The sequence below is a fragment of the Colletes latitarsis genome, chromosome 8, assembly GCF_051014445.1.
Source record: "Colletes latitarsis isolate SP2378_abdomen chromosome 8, iyColLati1, whole genome shotgun sequence".
Lineage (NCBI taxonomy): Eukaryota > Metazoa > Arthropoda > Insecta > Hymenoptera > Colletidae > Colletes > Colletes latitarsis.
In genome coordinates, this window is record NC_135141.1 from 16,095,834 (window position 1) to 16,117,409 (window position 21,576).

The window sequence follows — 21,576 nt, forward strand, 5'->3', positions numbered from 1 at the left end:
CAACGGGAAAAAAAAATTTCAAATTGTTTTGCAAAAATTATTTTCGGTTGTGGGGGTCATTTGCAATCATTTTTGGTGAATAGACATACCCCCGAAATCTTGCGCATTTTCAAGAAAAAAATTCAATACGGGTGGAACTTTAAACGTTAATAACTTTTTAACGAAGCCTCCATCAACAAATTTGTCTTCTCTCTCCTCTAGAATCACCCATTAAAATTTTTCCTAGGGGTGGTTGAACACCCTGTATACAAAGGCGATTCTTAAGCATTTGTTATAATCACAAGTTGTTAATCCGACTAAAAATTGTTATGTCACAGCATGAAAGAATTGAAATGTATTAGATTTTCCGTAATTGATTTCTAACTGTCGATTTGGAGTTGATATTGATTATTTAAACACTGTTGATTTGAGGAAAAAGGAAGCAAAAATGGGAGTGTAACTTCGTAAAACGGAGGATCCGCTTTCAGACTATCACTTAGTGTATGGGAGGAGATTGTCGATACAAGAATTGATTGGGTTTGTGATGATCTTCAAGTTTTTGAAAAAGTCGCGCGTAAAATGCTGCCAATGTTCAAATGATCAGACCAAAGTTGTTGCTTGGTGTATTTCTATTCACTTTCTGATGCGTAAAGTACAAATTCCTCTTTTTAAGTATGGTTTCTGGAGGGTGGCAATCGACCAATCAGGATTTAGGGAGGTTTCTATTGATGCGCTGCTGCTGACGGTTTTCAAGAAAAACCCAGACGTAACGAGTCCCAGGCCAATAATCGACAACAGAGAATCGAAGGGTGTGCGAATAACAAAGAACAATTCGTCGATTTTCAACGCTCAACTAGCTAATTACAAACAGATGTTCTAACTATAAACCTGAGTGACGCGAACCTTACCAAGGGTTGACCCTACGTCGTCGTCGATAAGATCGAAGCCAGATGGTGGGCATCGGTAGAGACGTAAGCAATAAAATCATAGGTTCGTTAAATCGTAAAAGAGAAAGATTTCGATAAATTCTCGGAAATAATTTTGAAGGGTGACTGCTGCTACATCGAATGACGTATGAGTTTATTGCTGGTACGTGCTTCTAGAAAGGTTCGCTGGATTTATACTTGTTTATGAATTTAGTTGTAACTATTTGTTTTCGAATACTCGAGAGTTCGGAACTGAATAAAAAGTTGTAAAAAATACAACTTGTTAATCTTCGTAGACCTCTTTCGATGGTAATGCATTAGTAAAATAATCTTTCAAAGAATTAATTGGCAAATAACTAATCGTAATCTAATTTCCATGATTACAATATCTAGACAATACAAATCAGTGAAAGCAAAAAAATAAAGTTCGTTTATTGAAGAAACTGTTAATAATTTTAAACCCAATTACATCAGGTGTAAAGTAAACTATACTTGTAATACTATTATGAGTAACTTACTAATAGTATGTAGAATAATTGAAAAAATTAATTAACGAATATTTGTCTGTGTATGTACTTTAACGTAAGAAACTAAACTATGTGAAATATTATCAGAACCTGCTAGAAGACAAATTATAAATGTTCACAAAAAATTATACCAATTTGTACTCCAATAATTAGGTAGCAAAGCGAATAGAAACATTTTCATTTTGTTAAAAATGACGATGTTCATATAATAATATAAAATAATAATCATAATTGAAATGTGTTGTATTTGATAACTTGATCACTGTGGCAGTTTAACCCTTTTCACTTGTAATAATATTAAAATTAATCACATTAATTTCAGCAATTACAGCATTATAGAGAATTCTAGAATGTAATTAATAAAGAAAAGTGATGAAAATAACGTATTATGGAAGAATATTAATGCAATTACTTATTGAATATTTCCCTATTTGTATGAATTTTGGGTCACTGTCACAAAATGTCGGGTATAAAGGGTCTAGCCGAATAAGCATGGTAAAAGTGCCCCCAAACCAAATTGAATAGGGTTAATACCACTCGATAGGTGGTTCGAAGAAACCCCTTTTCCCAAAGTTTCAACCCGGTATCTCTACTACAGGGGTAATTACGGGGTGAAAATCATTTTTTGGTTTATCCTCAATATCTCCCGTTCTACTCAATTAAAGATTATGAAAAAAATCATGGTTATTCTATCGATTGATGTACATGTTTGAGAATTTTTTCAGAATTTTTGGATGCAAATTCGATTTTTAAAAAATTCGAAAATATTTTAACCTTCGATTTTTTGTCGAAGTTATCAAGTGACCACATTTGTTTTTATAGAGTATAAAGCTCTCAAAAGAATTAGTAATCCCTAATTTTTTCAGATTTTTCGAAGGGGTGGAACGTAGTGAAAAAAATAAAAAATGATTAAAAAATAGTGAAAAAGCTTTATATTGTCTTAATTACTTACGTGACCATGCTCATATTTTTACAGCTATAGCGTAACATTATGACTATTAATGCGTAATTTTTTCAGATTTTTTGGAAAAGTGCATTATTGTTAGATAAATATGAATTCATATTTCCTACTTCTTCATACGAAAAAAGGCCGCACATGCTTTTAAAATAGATACAATTATTTTCAGTTGCAAGGGTCAATTACAATCATTTTTGGTGAATAGACATACCCTCGAAATCTTGCGCATTTTCGACAAAAAAATTCAGTACGGTCGGAACTTTAAACGTTAATAACTGTTTAACAAAGCCTTCATCAACAAATTGGTATTCTTGATTTTCGTCTTATTTTGGCCTCTAAAATCCCCCATTAAAATTTTTCCCAGGGGTGGCCGAACACCCTGTATATAGCTATGTGTTGTAACCACGCTGTGTGCGTCTATGTGCTTTTTAATATAATAAAATATTATATTTATAATATTGTTTGCGTTAGTCTCATCCTCATCTTTATGTTTATCAGTACATAATATTATTCAGATTCAGACAAAATGTTGGCAATGTCGCGCATGATTTATCGAAATGATCAGCGCATCGCGCGGCGCCGTAGTGGTTCTAATCAACACGAGTCCAGTATCACACGTACATATTTGAAATTACATCTAGCGACCAGTTAACAAAGTATGTAAACAAATATATTTTAATTGTATCTATTTTAAAAGCATGTGCGGCCTTTTTTGGTATGAAGAAGTAGGAAATATGAATTCATATTTATTTAACAATAATGCACTTTTCCAAAAAATCTGAAAAAATTACGCAATAATAGTCATAATGTTACGCTATAGCTGTAAAAATATGAGCATGGTCACGTAAGTAATTAAGACAATATAAAGCTTTTTCACTATTTTTTTCACTACGTTCCACCCTTTCGAAAAATCTGAAAAAATTAGGAATTACTAATTCTTTTGAGAGCTTTATACTGTATAAAAAGAAATGTGGTCACTTGATAACTTCGACAAAAATTCGATGGTTAAAATATTTTCGAATTTTTTAAAAATCGAATTTGCATCCAAAAATTCTGAAAAAATTCTCAAACATGTACATCAATCGATAGAATAACCATGATTTTTTTCATAATCTTTAATTGAGTAGAACGGGAGATATTAAGGATAAACCAAAAAATGATTTTCACCCCGAAACTACCCCTGTAGTAGAGATACCGGGTTGATACTTTGGGAAAAGGGGTTTCTTCGAACCACCTATCGAGTGGTATTAACCCCGTTCCATTTGGTTTGGGGGCACTTTTACCATGCTTATTCGGCTAGACCCTTTCCAAGATGCAATTGGATATTTAAGAAATGAAAGATGCATAAGACTCACCGTCTTTCCTGTAGTAGAGGATCTCGAAATGCTTTTCGACGCCAGCGGCGAGGGCGTCGCGAAGGGCCGCGACCGCATGGGGCGACGTCATTGGCCCATGAAGGAACTCGCAGATTGCCGGTCTCTGCATCACTTCCGCCCTCGAGAAGCCCGTCAACCGGCAGAAACTGTCCGAGCAGTATATTATGTGACATAGTCCGTGTTGAGCGTTGACCACTAAAAAACTTCGATCTGCAAACGAAAACACAGCAATCGATTAGCTCGAACGATCGGTGGTTCGATCAAATCTGACAAAATTTTTAAATGACAACGCAGTCGATTCGATTCCTTGCATAACAGTCAAGTGATTTTTATAAAAGAGGAATTGTAATTATTTTACTTCGTCCCTGGTTCAAGACTCAAGAAAGAAGTTTCTGAAGAGCGGGAGGCCAAGAAGGTATTGTTTAGGACACGCAGTTTTGAAAAGCTATCTTCCTTAACTACTCCAGTCTTCGCGAGACTCGCTTCTGTGTCGCAAATTTCAAATGTTTGTTAAGAGGGCGAGTGTATATTTGTCGAACGAGCGTAGAGCGTCAAAATAAATCTGGAATCGCTGGAATGTTCAGAAGGACAGAGAACAGAGAGAACCTCGGCAACAGTGAATTTTCATCGGCTCATTAGCGCGCGTAGTTGGCATGCCTTCTGAGTATATCCGAAATTAACTTTTCTCGTTAAACGCGACGTAGAGATGGACAAGTTAACGGGAACGAACGGTTCTGGACGTTCAAGTATTTATAGATCGACGATTCTTCAAAATTGAGACGGGGGCGAATCGCGTGGGAAGCAGTCGGAAAACGCGACGATTTTCGTCGAAAGGAAACAAAAATCAAGAACCGCGATTAAACGTTTCCTTAGAAACGAAACCTCCTTGAAATACTAATGGAACGGAATTTTGACGAAATATTAACACTAGATTTACGGATGTTGATTATATACCTATTTTTACTGAAGTGAGCCAGTCTGACTCGTACAACAAAATTCAAGTTGTTTGCAAAAACAATAGTTCCTAATCAATTTAAATGAAAGACTTATTATTAAAAATTTCATTAAAAACAATTTTTACATATACACTCTGTTTTCAAAATACGATTAGCAAAAGAAATTTTTTCTGATTTTTTCCAACGATGGCAACTCTACGTAATTAGATGTAAAATAAATATCAATCGAAATACCTTTTACAAATAAATATCGAAATTACCTTGGTGGATCAAATTATTTGACAAAAAATTGATTTTATAAAATTATATTATTGCACTAAAAATACTCTGAGTATTGTGAAAAGCTCTGAAAGAGCTTTCTTCGGTCTCAACTAACTAATAAATTGACAAAATTGAACATGAATGTTTACGCATTAGGTGTTTTTAGAATTCTGATAAAAACTTTCTTCATGTAAATCATACATGTGTTTAAGAGAATTAACTGTTGAATCATTTTATGAGTCAAATTGGCTCATAACCGTAAAAATAAGTATACCAGATTCGACAATGCGAAATGGAGAGGTCAGTATACATATATTTCATTACATAACTAAAAACCAACACATGTATTTAAAAAATAATATTTAAGTTTTATATACAGAGTGTTCGGCTATCCCTAGGAACAATTTTAATGGGAGATTCTAGAGGTCAAAATAAGACGAAAATCAAGAATACCAATTTGTTGATGGAGGCTTCGTTAAAAAGTTATTAACAATTAAATTCAAAAATTCCAAATCGTTCTGGAAAAATTATTTTCGGTTGCGGGGGTCAATTATAATCATTTTTGGTCATTACACATACCCCCGAAATCCTACGCACTTTCGAGAAAAAAAATTCCTTACCGAAAATATAATTTCAGGCTGGTAATGTCACTGCAAAATTTCGTGTGTATCTATAAAACGTCATAACTTCTGAACGAATTGGACGATTTTAATGTTCAAAACGCCAAACGTCGCGTATTTTAGTGTAGAATATGTAGCAAGTATAAAAATATTCGAAAAGTTGTTGCTTGACCCCGCAAAATGAGAAAAACTCCATATAAATGGTCCAATCTTCAAACAGCCATAACTCCTATAATAGTGAATATATTTCAATGTAACTTTTTTCTGAAGTAGAGCCCATAGGTACCTACAAAAAAGTATTACACAACTTTTCCGTAGGACGTCAAACGAAATTATTAAAAATAAAAACGAACTTTTAAGGAAAATCGACGGGGGGTAAGATGCCTAAATTTTTCGACGAAATTGAAAAGTTTCAAATCGTTCTGGAAAAATTATTTTCGGTTGCGGGGGTCAATTATAATCATTTTCGGTGAATAGACATACTCCCGAAATCCTACGCACTTTCGAGAAAAAAATTCCTTACCGAAAATCTAATTTCAGGCCAAAAATGGTTCCCCAACATTTCATGCAAATCTATAAAACGTCATAACTTCTGAACGGATTGGGCGATTTTAATGTTCAAAAAGCCAAACGCCGCGTATTTTAGTGTAGAATATGTAGCAAGTATAAAAATATTCGGAAAGTTGTTCCTTGACCCCGCAAAATGAGAAAAACTCCATAAAAATGGTCCAATCTTCAAACAGCCATAACTCCTATAATAGTGAATATATTTCAATGAAACTTTTTTCTGAAGTAGAGCCCATAGGTACCTACAAAAAAGTATTAGACAACTTTTCTGTAGGGCGTCAAACAAATTTATTAAAAATGAAAAACTCATTTTTAAGGAAAATCGACGGGGGGTAGAATCCTAAATTTTTCGATGAAATTGAAAAGCTTCAAATCGTTTTGGAAAAATTATTTTCGGTTGCGGGGGTCAATTATAATCATTTTTGGTGAATAGATATACTCCCGAAATCTTACTCACTTTCGAGAAAAAAATTCCTTACCGAAAATCTAATTTCAGGCCAAAAATGGTTCCCCAACATTTCATGCAAATCTATAAAACGTCATAACTTCTGAACGGATTGGACGATTTTAATGTTCAAAAAGCCAAACGCCACGTATTTTAGTGTAGAATATGTAGCAAGTATAAAAATATTCGAAAAGTTGTTCCTTGACCCCGTAAAATAAGAAAAACCCCATAAAAATGGTCCAATCTTCAAACAGCCATAACTCCTATAATAGTGAATATATTTCAATGTAACTTTTTTCTGAAGTAGAGCCCATAGGTACCTACAAAAAAGTATTAAACAACTTTTCTGTAGGACGTCAAACGAAATTATTAAAAATCAAAAACGAATTTTTAAGGAAAATCGACGGGGGGTAGATGCCTAAATTTTTCGGCGAAATTGAAAAGTTTCAAATCGTTTTGGAAAAATTATTTTCGGTTGCGGGGGTCAATTATAATCATTTTTGGTGAATAGATATACTCCCGAAATCTTACTCACTTTCGAGAAAAAAATTCCTTACCGAAAATCTAATTTCAGGCCAAAAATGTCTGCCCAAATTTTCATGCGAGTTTCTAAAACGTCATAATTTCTGAACAGATTGGACGTTTTTAATGTTCAAAAAGCCAAACGTCGCGTATTTTATTGTAGAATATATAGCAAGTATAAAAATATTCGAAAAGTTGTTCCTTGACCACGCAAAATGAGAAAAACCCCATAAAAATGGTCCAATCTTCAAACAGCCATAACTCCTATAATAGTGAATATATTTCAATGTAACTTTTTTCTGAAGTAGAGCCCATAGGTACCTACAAAAAAGTATTATACAACTTTTCTGTAGGACGTCAAACGAAATTATTAAAAATAAAAACGAACTTTTAAGGAAAATCGACGAGGGGTTGATGCCTAAATTTTTCGGCGAAATTGAAAAGTTTCAAATCGTTCTGGAAAAATTATTTTCGGTTGCGGGGGTCAATTATAATCATTTGTGGTCATTACACATACCCCCGAAATCCTACGCACTTTCGAGAAAAAAATTCCGTACCGATAATATAATTTCTGGCCAGAAATGTCTGCCCAAATTTTCATGCGAGTTTCTAAAACGTCATAACTTCTGAACAGATTGGACGATTTTAATGTTCAAAAAGCCAAACGCCGCGTACTTTAGTGTAGATTATGTAGCAAGTATAAAAATATTCGAAAAGTTGTTCCTTGACCCCGCAAAATGAGAAAAACCCCATAAAAATGGTCCAATCTTCAAACAGCCATAACTCCTATAATAGTGAATATATTTCAATGTAACTTTTTTCTGAAGTAGAGCCCATAGGTACCTACAAAAAAGTATTAGACAACTTTTCTGTAGGGCGTCAAACAAATTTATTAAAAATGAAAAACTCAATTTTAAGGAAAATCGACGGGGGGTAGAATCCTAAATTTTTCGATGAAATTGAAAAGCTTCAAATCGTTTTGGAAAAATTATTTTCGGTTGCGGGGGTCAATTATAATCATTTTCGGTGAATAGACATACTCCCGAAATCTTACCCACTTTCGAGAAAAAAATTCAGTATTGGCAGAACTTTAAATGTTAATAACTTTTTAACGAAGCCTCCATCAATAAATTAGTATTCTTGATTGTCGTCTTATTTTGGCCTCTAGAATTTCCCATTAAAATTTTTCCCAGGGGTGGCCGAACACCCTGTATACAGACGACAAAATTAATTCATAATGCAAAGCGTCGGAGAAAATAAATTTTTGATTAAGTAGTTTGAAATTTTGTGAAAACAAATTTTCATTTCGTAGAAAATGTCACGGATTTGGTCTGGCAGTTAACGCGTGAAATAAACAACCGCCTTACCAGTCGCGATATTAGTCTCTCTCTAGCTGAAGCGGATGCAAGCGTGTCAGTGCTTGTCGACTTTAGTATTACGCGTGTATACTTCACACGGCAGGGAGCTTCTTTGACACGTGTCGTAAAAAATGTCCAAAAGTGTCGCCGCCGTGTGAAACGAGGCGAATTAACCGAGGCTTACGACGTCTGCAGCAGACAAGCTTAACGGCTTGGTACCAAAATATTTTATGGTGTGCACTGTAAATGCTGATGCCGAATTTAGGACGAAGGTCGCAATGGGAACGCGAAATTTCGCGATTTTGCTATTTCAGAACCTCTTATTGCCACACAACTCGATACGCGAGACACTTTATTCCTGTTGCCCTATCGGAGCAGTTTCGTTATTCTCCGTCGCTCTCAGTATTTCGAAGACTTTTACGAGAAACGAAATTAACGGCAATGCGGCCATTTCACAGGTCTGCTTGTTCCTATCCATTCATCGTCGAACGTGTTGTTTAAAAGTCTTTAAACGTTTCTCGAATTATGAGACGGAGCCCTATCTGATCGGAAATACAAGTTCTCTATGACTACGTTTCCCGAAAAGTAAAAGAGAACCGTGTTTAGAAATCCTGATTATGTGTATCTGTTTAACACTATATTTACGGACTGAGCTAATTTGACATATTTAACATTTTATTGCTATATAAATACATATGATATACGAATTATTTCACATTCGGTATAAGAATTGCGATACATGTATATGCGAGAGTCGTAAAATATTTTACGAATAATTTTCCAACTATTTATTGAGAAATAAATTTTGTAAATATAGCGATAGCATTAAAAGCTGATGACCAAAACCTCTGAATCAATGTCACGAAGAACGAGAAGCTTGTTTCTAGTGCACGAAGCATCCTCCGTAAGAAAACTTTATTCCCTGTTGACAAACCTAATTGCGGAGGTTTCCTTACGTTTCGTTGATCCGAAGTATTTACAGACTGCACACATTATTCGAAACAACTGCGGTGGAAGCTGTGAGTGGACGTCTGCGATATCACACGCGGACAAACTGAGCAAATTTGATGAGGGTCGTTAGAGAAGTTTACCAGGTGTTTTCGACTCTCGGATGTTCAATGAACCCAAGACTTCTCGTAGCATACCGTCATACCGAACGTAAAGTTCAAAATACCATACCACTGTTCGTTCCAAGTTGATCAACTGAAATTAAATCAATAATTTCGAAGATATTTCAATTCTAATACTTGTAATGCCACCAGCAACAATATTACAATTGAAATATCTTCTAAACTAAAGCGTTTTCATTATACTTCACGTAGGGAACGATGGGTTGTACCAATAACACACATTTACGGTCACCAGTGACCACCATGCCAGTCAATGTATTAAAAAAAAAACAAAGTTGATCAAATTACACTGTTCTACAAATAAAATTTTTTTTTCTGTTTTTCAATATTGTCAGGAGTGCCAAGACAAAACTTAATCGTAAATCTCACTTGCGTCGATAAAGTAGAGCAGGTAATCGATCGCCACCTGTTGGATCATGTATTGATTTTTCGATCAGTCTGTAATGTACTGTAACACGTGTCGTACCGCCTATTGTCTTCTTATTAGTTGTTATAAATAAAACATATGCAATTAAAATAATATACTGTGCAGTAAAATCTCAACAAATATCTATTAGGTAATTCTTATAGAGCTTAGAAACAGAATTGCTGTCACCCTCAGTTTTCGAAAAACACGAGTTTTTGTAAAAACGTCCAATTCTACGTGACTCTTGAAACCACTTAAGTTTTACCTGAAACATTTTTTATACAGGGTGTTTGGCCACCCCTGGGAAAAATTTTAATGGGGGATTCTAGAGACCAAAATAAGACGAAAATCAACAATACCAATCTGTATTTGTAAATAAATAAAACTTATACTTTTATTAATTAGACCTTATGTAGCAATGTAATTTTGGATTCAATACTTTTTTTCTTCGTCGCGAATAAAATTACAGCGCGATAATGTAACAATTGTATAGTGTCCGAATATTAAAGTTACTCACTGTATACTATTGCTTTTGTTATGTAATAAACTAAAATAGATAGTAAATGAATATGTAAAAAAGTTTCTCCTTAAAATTAATTCGTTTAGTAGTTATAAGCATTTGTACAAGAACCATGCTGTGCCAATACTTATGTCCAGCACTGTACAGTGGGGGACTAAAGTATTCGTACACTTGGAATATAGAAGTAAAAACAACAATATTTTCTAAATTATTAATTATATTTAAACATATGTTACTGTATACCATACATAACACTTATAACAACAAATGAGTAAAGAAATAAAGGCAATAACATCATTTAGTAACTTAATATGAATTGAAATTCACACGACGATCAGAAATCGCTGGGACAAAAGTATTCATACATTATCATTTATGTTGATAAATATGATAGTTACGATGAAATCAGGACATTCCGATTAATGTAAATATTACATTAGTAGATTTCACGTTGGTTTGGGTTAGTACTAGTCGCGACGAGTAAACATTAATATTAGATATTTGCAATATGGGGAGAAAAGGTAGTGAAACAACGTTAGAAGAAAGAAAACTTGTTATTCGGTTATACCAAGAGATATTAAAAATATTCTCAGAAATATTAAAAAGAAGTCGATCCACCGTACAAGGTATAATAAATAAATATAAAGAAGACGGAACATTACGAAATAAAGAAAGAACTGGAAGACCCCGAAAACTAAATACTAGAGAAGAGCGTAAAATTGTACGAATTATTAAACAAAATCCGAATACCAGTGCATCGGAAATTGCATCAAACCTTCGGCAATATATGCACAAGGAAGTACATCCGAAAACAGTACGAAAAGTGCTGCATCGGGCAGAATACAACAGCAGAGTTGCGAGGAGGAAATCCCTTATCGGTAAAGTAAATAAAAAAAAGAGATTAGAATTTGCAAAAGAATATATAAATGCTAGTGACGACTTCTGGAAGAATAGAATATTTTCCGACGAGTCAAAATTTAATATTTTTTAGTCGGATGGTAATAAAACAGTATGGCGGAGAACTAATACGGAATTGGATCCCAAAAATATAATATGCAACCGACGACGAAACACGGAGGTGGAAGTGTGATGGTGTGGGGATGTATTGCTGCTTCTGGGGTCGGTAAATTAGCGATAATAGATAGGATAATGGATAAACATTTATATTTAAACATTTTAAAAGAAAATTTGCAAGATAGTGCAGATAAATTAGGTATTGGCAGAACATTTTACTTTCAACAAGACTGTGACCCGAAACATACAGCGTATACAGGGTGTTCGGCCACCCCTGGGAAAAATTTTTATGGGGAATTCTAGAGGTCAAAATAAGACGAAAATCAAGAATACCAATTTGTTGATGAAGGCTTCGTTAAACAGTTATTAACGTTTAAAGTTCCGACCGTACTGAATTTTTTTCTTGAAAATGCGCAAGATTTCGGGGGTATGTCTATTCACCAAAAATGATTGTAATTGACCCCCGCAACCGAAAATAATTTTTCCAAAATGATTTGAAATTTTTTTCTTCCGTCGAAAAATTTCACACCTCGAATTTTTTTCTAGGAAATGAGTAGTATTTCGGGGATATGACTCTTCACCAAAAATGATTGTAATTGACCCCTACAGTCAAAAATATTTTTTTCAGAATGATTTGAAACTTTTCATTTTCGTCGAAAAATTTAGGCACCTACCCCCTGCCGATTTTTCATAAAAATTCCTTTTTCATTTTTAGTGATTTTGTTTGACGCCCTACAGAAAAGTTGTCTAATACTTTTTTGTAGGTACCCATGAGCTCTGCTTCAGAAAAAAGTTTCATTGAAATATATTCACTATTGTAGGAGTTATGGTCGTTTGAAAATTGGACCATTTTTATGGGGTTTTTCTCATTTTGCAGGATCAAGGACCAACTTTTCGAAAATTTTTGTGATTTGTAAATATTCTCCATCAAAATTCGCGTAGTTTCCTTTTTTAAACATTAAAATAGTCCAATCCGTTCAGAAGTTATGACGTTTTAAAGATTCGTATGGAAATTCGGGTAGACATTTCTGACCAGAAATTATATTTTTGGTAAGGAATTTTTTTCTCGAAACTGAGTAGGATTTCGGGGGTATGTGTATTCACCAAAAATGATTGGAATTGACTCCTAGATTCGAAGATAATTTTTTCAGAATGATTTGAAACTTTTCATTTTCGTCGAAAAATTTAAGCAGCTACCCAGTCGATTTTTCTTAAAAATTACTTTTTGATTTTTAGTAATTTTGTTTGACACCCTACAGAAAAGTTGTCTAATACTTTTTTGTAGGTACCCATGGGCACTACTCCAGAAAAAAGTTTCATTGAAATATATTCACTACTGTAGGAGTTATGGTCGTTTGAAAATTGGACCATTTTTATGGGGTTTTTCTCATTTTACAGGGTCAAGGACCAACTTTTCGAAAATTTTTGTGATTTGTAAATATTCTCCATCAAAATTCGCGTAATTTCCTTTTTTAAACATTAAAATCGTCCAATCCGTTCAGAAGTTATGACGTTTTAAAGATTCGTATGGAAATTCGGGCAGACATTTCTGACCAGAAATTATATTTTTGGTAAGGAATTTTTTTCTCGAAACTGAGTAGGATTTCGGGGGTATGTATATTCACCAAAAATGATTGTAATTGACTCCTAGATTCGAAAATAATTTTTTTAGAACGATTTGAAAAATTTTTTTTTCCGTCGTAAAATTTCACACCTTCTTGAATTTTTTTCTAGAAAATGGGTAGGATTTCGGGGGTATGTGTATTCACCAAAAATACTTATAATTGACCCCTGCAACAAGAAATAATTTTTCCAGAACGATTTGAAATTTTTGAATTTAATTGTTAATAACTTCTTAACGAAGCCACCATCAACAAATTGATATTCTTGATTTTCGTGTTATTTTGGCCTCTAGAATCCTCTATTAAAATTTTTCCCAGGGGTGGCCGAACACCCTGTATAGTGCATCAGTGGTTGTTATATAATACTCCCCACATGTTAACAACTCCTCCACAATCGCCTGATTTAAATCCCATTGAGTACGTATGGGCGAAACTTGAAAAAAATGTACGAAAACATGATATAACAAGTAAAGAACACTTAAAAGAAATATTAAAAAAAGAATGGAATGATATAGAACCAGACTTCGTAAAAAGTTTAGTGTTGTCAATGCCTAATAGATTACAAGAAGTAATTCGCCAGAAGGGCTATCCTACAAAATATTAATTTAGAAAATTAAATGTATGAATACTTTTGTCCCAGCGATTTCTGACCGTCGTGTGAATGTCAATTCATATTAAGTTACTAAATGATGTTATTGCCTTTATTTTTTTGCTCATTTGTCGTTATAAGTGTTATGTATGATATATAGTAACATATGTTTGAATATAATTAACAATATAGAAAATATTGTTGTTTTTACTTCTATATTCCAAGTGTACGAATACTTTAATCCACCACTGTATGTTTCTCTCGCATGAGACTTACCGATCGGAGGATGACTGAAATTTCTAACAAACGACGAGTCCGCACGCGCTAATTCGAGGACGATTTTCAAGTGCGTTGCAAGAGTACCGTCGTCGTACCAGAATCCGAGAGAAATGTCAGTCTCGTGCACATCGAATTGCGCCGCGTGCCACGGCTACCATCGGTCTACCCCCACTAATCCCTAAACATTCTGCGAAGGACAAACGCGTTTAATGAAGGGAAATTGAAAATGCGGAGGAACGCGCGGCCCGTGCCTATTGTTGATCAACATTACGCGAACGTGCCGGGTGAAATTATCGCGGAATATTACGTGACCGGTTAGCTCGACCGTTTAGGGACGCAAAATCGTCGATTCGATACACCGTGCTCACGGAGAATACCTCTTTACGAATCGAGTCGAATCGGAACGTGCACGCGAAGGATGACAACGCCGATACGCGTGATCGAACGACTTCAGAATACCATGACAGTATGTCATCTTCTCTTCTATCCATATTGTTGGAAACGTAATATTTCTTATACCCATCAAAACGAGATACAAAAATAGAAATCAATCGATAAAAATCGCGCCTGGAATAACACGCTTCCTTCTCCACCATGTTCTGTACCTTGTAAATTTTAGAACATCTATTTGTATACAAGTGACGTTTCAGGGGAGACTATTTTTATTCGAACCTGTATATCTACTACCTGATTCTCCTTTTTCATTATGCAGGGTGTTCGGCCACCCCTGGGAACAATTTTAATGGGGGATTCTAGAGGACAAAATAAGACGAAAATCGAGAATACAAATTTGTTGATGAAGGCTTCGTTAAACAATTATTAACGCTTAAAGTTCCGACCGTACCGAATTTTTTTCTCGAAAATGCGCAAGATTTCGGGGGTATGTGTATTTACCAAAAATGATTGTAATTGACCCCTGCAACCGAAAGTAATTTTTCCAAAACGATTTCAAATTTTTTTTTTCCGTCGGAAAATTTCACACCTCGAATTTTTTTCTAGAAAATGGGTAGGATTTCGGGGGTATGACTATTCACCAAAAATGATTGTAATTGACCCCTGCAGGCAAAAATATTTTTTTTAGAACGATTTGAAATTTTTTTTTTCCGTCGAAAAATTTAGACACCTATTCCCCGTCGATTTTCCTAAAAATTAGTTTTACATTTTTCATGATTTTATTTGACGCCCTAGAGAAAAGTTGTCTAATACTTTTTTGTAGGTACCCATGAGCTCTACTTCAGAAAAAAGTTTCATTGAAATATATTCACAATAGTAGGAGTTATGGCTGTTTGAAAATTGGACCATTTTTATGGGGTTGTTCTCGTTTTTCGGGGTCAAGAATCAACTTTTCGGATATTTTTACGATTTGTACATATTCTACACTAAAATGCGTGTAGTTTGCTTTTTTAAACATTAAAATTGTCCAATCCGTTCAGGAGTTATGACGTTTTAAATATTTGCATGAAATTTCGGGGAACCATTTCTGGCCTGAAATTATATTTTCGGAAAGGAATTTTTTTCTCGAAAATGCGTACGATTTCAGGGGTATGTGTAATGACCAAAAGTGATTGTAATTGACCCCTGCAACCGGAAATAATTTTTTAGAACGATTATGAAATTTTTTAATTTTGTCGAAAAATTTCACACCTCGAATTTTTTTTATAGAAAGTGGGTACGATTTCGGGGGTATGTCTATTGACCAAAAATGATTATAATTGACCACCGCAACCGAAAATAATTTTTTTAGAACGATTTGAAAAACTTGTTTTTGGCCGAAAAATTTCAGCTACCCCCTGTCGATTTTTCCTAAAAATTAGTTTTCCATTTTTTATGATTTTATTTGACGCCCTTGAGAAAAGTTGTCTCATACTTTTTTGTAGGTACTCATGAGCTCTAGTTTAGAAAAAAGTTTCATTGAAATATATTCACAATAGCAGGAGTTATGGCTGTTTGAAAATTGGACCATTTTTATGGAGTTTTTCTCGCTTTTCGGGGTCAAGAATCAACTTTTCGGATATTTTTACGATTTGTACATATTCTACACTAAAATGCGCGTAGTTTGCTTTTTTAAACATTAAAATTGTCCAATCCGTTCAGAAGTTATGACGTTTTAAAGATTCGCATGAAAATTCGGGGAACCATTTCTGGCCTGAAATTAGATTTTCGGAAAGGAACTTTTTTTCTCGAAAATGCGTACGATTTCAGGGGTATGTGTAATGACCAAAAGTGATTGTAATTGACCCCTGCAACCGGAAATAATTTTTCCAGAACGATTAGAAGAATTTTGTTTTCGTCAAAAAATTTAGGCACCTACTCCCCGTCGATTTTTCCTAAAAATTAGTTTTTCATTTTTGATGATTTTATTTCACTCTCTAGAGAAAAGTTGTCTAATACTTTTTTTTAGGTACCCATGAGCTCTACTTGAGAAAAAAGTTTCATTGTAATATATTCACAATTGTAGGAGTTATGGCTGTTTGAAAATTGGACCATTTTTTTGTGGTTGTTCTCATTTTGCGGAGTCAAGGATCAACTTTTCCAATATTTTTACGATTTGTACATATTCTACACTAAAATGCGCGTAATTTGCTTTTTTAAACATTAAAATTGTCCTATCCGTTCAGGAGTTATGACGTTTTAAATATTTGCATGAAATTTCGGGGAACCATTTCTGGCCTGAAATTAGATTTTCGGAAAGAAACTTTTTTCTCGAAAATGCGTACGATTTCAGGGGTATGTCTATTGACCAAAAATGATTATAATTGACCACCGCAACCGAAAATAATTTTTTTAGAACGATTTCAAAAACTTGTTTTTGGCCGAAAAATTTCAGCTACCCCCTGTCGATTTTTCCTAAAAATTAGTTTTCCATTTTTGATGATTTTATTTGACGCCCTTGAGAAAAGTTGTCTAATACTTTTTTTTAGGTACCCATGAGCTCTACTTTAGAAAAAAGTTTCATTGAAATATATTCACTATTGTAGGAGTTATGGCTGTTTGAAAATTGGACCATTTTTATGGGGTTGTTCTCATTTTGCGGAGTCAAGGGCCAACTTTTCCAATATTTTTACGATTTGTACATATTCTACACTAAAATGCGCGTAGTTTGCTTTTTTAAACATTAAAATCGTCCAATCCATTCAGGAGTTATGACGTTTCAAAGATTCGCATGAAAATTCGGGGAACCATTTCTGGCCAGAAATTATGTTTTCGGTAAAGAATTTTTTTCTTGAAAATGCGTAGGATTTCAGGGGTATGTGTAATGACCAAAAGTGATTGTAATTGACCCCTGCAACCGGAAATAATTTTTTTAGAACGATTATGAAATTTTTTAATTTTGTCGAAAAATTTCACACCTCGAATTTTTTTTTTAGAAAGTGGGTACGATTTCGGGGGTATGTCTATTGACGAAAAATGATTATAATTGACCACCGCAACCGAAAATAATTTTTTTAGAATGATTTGAAGTTTTTGAATTTAATCGTTAATAACTTTTTAACGAAGCCTCCATCGATAAATTGGTACTCTTGATTTTCGTCTTATTTTGGCCTCTAGAATCCTCTATTAAAATTTTTGTTAATAGAGTTGTATATAGAGTGCTTCTACAATAACGGTAGACGATTCTTCGGGGAAAAATAAGTCGAAAACGAAGAATACAATCTTTGTCACACGATGTCGTGAAAATGAACCTTCCTTTCAAAAATTCACGACTAACTTGGACAGAAGTTACACGCAGGATGTAATTTAAAGATACTAACATGGAAACGACACGAATTTTCCGGACGAACTAACATATTAATCTAAATAGTCTGGAACGTTCAAACAAGCATACCTTCTTGAATTTGTTACTCGAACGCTATTGACAATAACTTATTCAAATGTTGTTTTACCACTTACATTCACGTTGTTAATTGTATCAGGCGAAGCAAATAGTCTTCACTCACAAATCAGAATCAAATATCCTTCTTTTATTAATTGATGCACTGCACACTCACTCCACGCTTACACGTTTCCGGTCGAACTAACCTAACTTTATGAATTGTCCAACAACTCGCGCAAACGTCTACGCACGCCATCTTCATAAAAATAAATACAACACTTGCCGCGGTAATTACGAAAACCACGACACACGTCAAGAAACTGTATCTCTCTCGTCGTAAAGAAATATTGTATTGGCCCAAATATACGAAACGAGGAGTGCAAATGATTGTTTTGATAGAACGTCGCGGAAAATTGAATGGAAAGATTGAAAAAAAGGAAAAGTTCCGGTCGAGCTGACAAGCTTGTCTTCGACGTTTTCACGACGCGTTCACGTTTCTAGAGACGAATTTAATTTATTCGACGGTTGTAAATTCGAAACTGCAACACGAGAAATAGAACACGGTGTTCACTGTTTCGCGTGCATTTTGTTTTTAATGCGGGGACAATCGAATATTTCGTACCGCGAAAGAATTAAAACGGCGCTTTCGCCTAACCGTAGGAATAATTTAATCTTCCTCGTTAAGTCATAAATTCCTGCTTCTCGTTTTCATTTTCTCGCGCTCCCTCTCGCTTCCTCTGCTCTTTTTGTTCCCCAGATATTAGATTTTCCGGCATCGTTTCAGCTAAAATGCTCGCAATTGCGGAGAGCAACGATCGCAAGAACAGTTTCGAAAGTACGATAACAGTACGCCGCGTGTTTCTTTAGCTAATTAACCCCCCGACTTGTAAACAACCTCTGCAAATATTTATCGCAAAAGTTTCGCATAACTCGGTACGTCATCGCAACAGCGATCAAAAGTTTCGTCGACGTTGCTGCTGTATACAGTATCGAATGTTTTACTCTGTAAGAGAATTCCAATTTGTTTCTACGCGAGCTCGTTTAATTACCAGAACGGATATCGAACATTCCTTCGGAAATAAGTACGCAGTCGCGGAGTTCAAGCAGCGAAACGATATAATTTATTTTGATTTTCCAATTTTACCGACGATCATTCCGTAATAAACTCGACGTCGGTTTATTCTGTAATAACGACTGATCGATGGTAATTACAGACTAATTCTAAACGGTGCTGGACACGACAGCGTTACGTTCAGTGGTTTAACCATGATTAATACTCCTCTCTGTTATTCGACCATAGTTAGAATAGAAACGAAGCATCGTTTCCCTTCGTTCGGCAGAGATTAATTACCAGCAATTTTTGACGCTTACATTGCGAAATCGACGCAAAATCAATCACTCAAGATCGCACCTGGAGCAACAAATTTCTTCCTCCATTACGAGACTGCCATATTCAGGGCACAAGTATATCAGTCTTTAGGGTCGAATATTTGTCAACGATTCCACAACGAGCATGGGCTCGATTGAAATCTGAATTTCAGAATTTCACATACCAATTGTTCTAATTATTTGTTTAAAAACGGTTCCATACTCGAAGATTTAAAAAACGGCGCAAAGTGCCATATTCTTAGCAATTTCCGTCGAGATTTCATTTTCCAATTTTCAAATCTTTTTTTCGTCTTTAAAGACACACGTTTCCTTTGAAATATCTCGTAACAGAGGAATTTCAAATGAAATTTCGAAAGATTAAATGGTCTGAAACTCTAAAAAAGCGTTCTCAAGCGTTGCTTATTCATTTACGTTTATTTAAAAAAAACATATCTTATTCGTCATAAAGAAGTACCAGATCATCCTAAATATAACACGACGTTTATTTACATAAATTGAACTTCAAATTAACAGTAAACATTTCGACTCATCCCTTTAATACTACCTTAATTGAAAAGAATATTTCTTAAAAAGAAACAATATTTTCATTAACGTATAAACTAAATTATATGCGGTGCATAAATGTGTCAAAACAATACAATGAATAATTATACAATGAATAAAATATTTGTTTGACTCTTACAATATTTTTACAAATAGAATATACAGGATCGTAACGCGACGATTTTAAAACATTTATAAAGTATTTACTTTATCAAAAAATGTATCAAATAAAAGTTGCATAATTTTCTGGAAGACACAGCACAATGTTCAGATTTGTATTATTTTGCTTTTTTTATCGAGATACGAAGGTCAACTCTAATTTTTTAAGTAAATTCCCAATATTTCTTTTGAGGTTTAGAAAAAGCATACAATTTTACGTATAAAAGTATCGTACCACGTACGAGTTAAAACGAATGATTATTGAGATATTATTAAAATATCTCATTGAAAAACACAACGTAAATTAATTTTATTTACAAAGATAAATTATGTTTGTAAACACAGCCCTTGTTAGACGTTAGACATTATCATCATGAAATACTTATTAAGTTCAATAAAAGTAAAAGTAAGTAAGTTCAATAAAAGTTCAATAAGAATTCATAGCTTATTTTAATAATAACCCAGTACCCATTAATTTTAGATCACATGTAATAAAATACATTTTTACGTAGAGTTTGACGCTTTATTGAAATTTAAGAAAAAATATTCGACATTCCATTAAACAAATTGAAGATGATCTTCATATTGTGATGAAAAAATTATGCAATTTTTATTTAAACAGGTTTACAGACAGCCATAATTTACGAGTTATTTGGTGTCATCGCGTTACGTTAAGAAAAACAACATAAAAATTTATAAGTCGAATGCGTATTGCAATAAACATACAATTAAATCCTAAGACAATTTTACTGCAACTGGGGAAGTATTTTCCAAATACATGCATATAAAATGAACTAAACGTCTAAACGTTATTGATATTTCGAACGAGCACAGAGCAAGTATTAAATTTTGCACCATCAAATTTTGGAAAATGATCGGCCAAATGCTTGAGGGAAGTTTATGGCGATAATTGTACGTCCCGTACGAAGTAATTGCGTGGCATGGATGCTTCATAAACTACCGAGGGAATTTAAACGACGTCAAACGACCATGTCGACCGAAGTCGACGAACAGCGATGAACTCGTGCAGAAAGTACATGGAATCATCCCTATCGATTCGAATATGACACTGCAGATGATGGTGGATGAATGTCAGATAAAGATCAGATTCTCGAAATTCTAACTGAAACACTAGCAACGTTATTTCAACGTTTCAAATTTTCTCGTTTTTCAACAATTAAAACTTCTGACGAAAATAAAAATATGGTCCTCTTTCAAGAATTTAATAACATCGTGGCCGAAAAAAAATCGCAGCAGACAACTTTTAAACGAATCTAAAATTTTTATTCGCTATTTTGGAAGAAAATTTGCCCAAGTTTGGCCAAAGTCACGAAACGAAGACGCGTGGAAAACAAATACAGAAAGCGAGACGATGACGAGGAACCCGACGCAGTTCTTTTCACGAATCTTGGGCCGAGTTTATCGGCCGAACTAGAAATAGATTTTGCCGAGTTCGCATCGGAGACAGCCTCGACAGCTTCGCAGGGCTGGGCCCTTTGCCAAGGATGTCACTTAGACGCGAGAACTACTTTGCTATCCGTGCCGTTCCAGAATACTGACCGCCTGAGCTCTTATCTTTCCGAGTCGCTAAACCACAGACCCTTAATCTACCAGAT

The 21,576-nt window shown here is 34.4% G+C and overlaps 1 protein-coding gene across 11 annotated transcripts in view; it reads right to left on the reverse strand.

Moving 5' to 3' along the window:
• Positions 1-21,576, reverse strand: part of Sei (potassium voltage-gated channel seizure) — a 414,656-nt gene that overhangs the window by 357,004 nt on the left and 36,076 nt on the right. For all 11 annotated transcript variants that reach the window (XM_076772055.1, XM_076772051.1, XM_076772048.1 and 8 more), the window contains exon 2: positions 3,746-3,976. In XM_076772055.1, coding sequence (XP_076628170.1) covers positions 3,746-3,939 — 194 coding nt within the window. In that variant the 5' untranslated portion in view covers positions 3,940-3,976. The remainder of the gene's footprint in view (positions 1-3,745; positions 3,977-21,576) is intronic.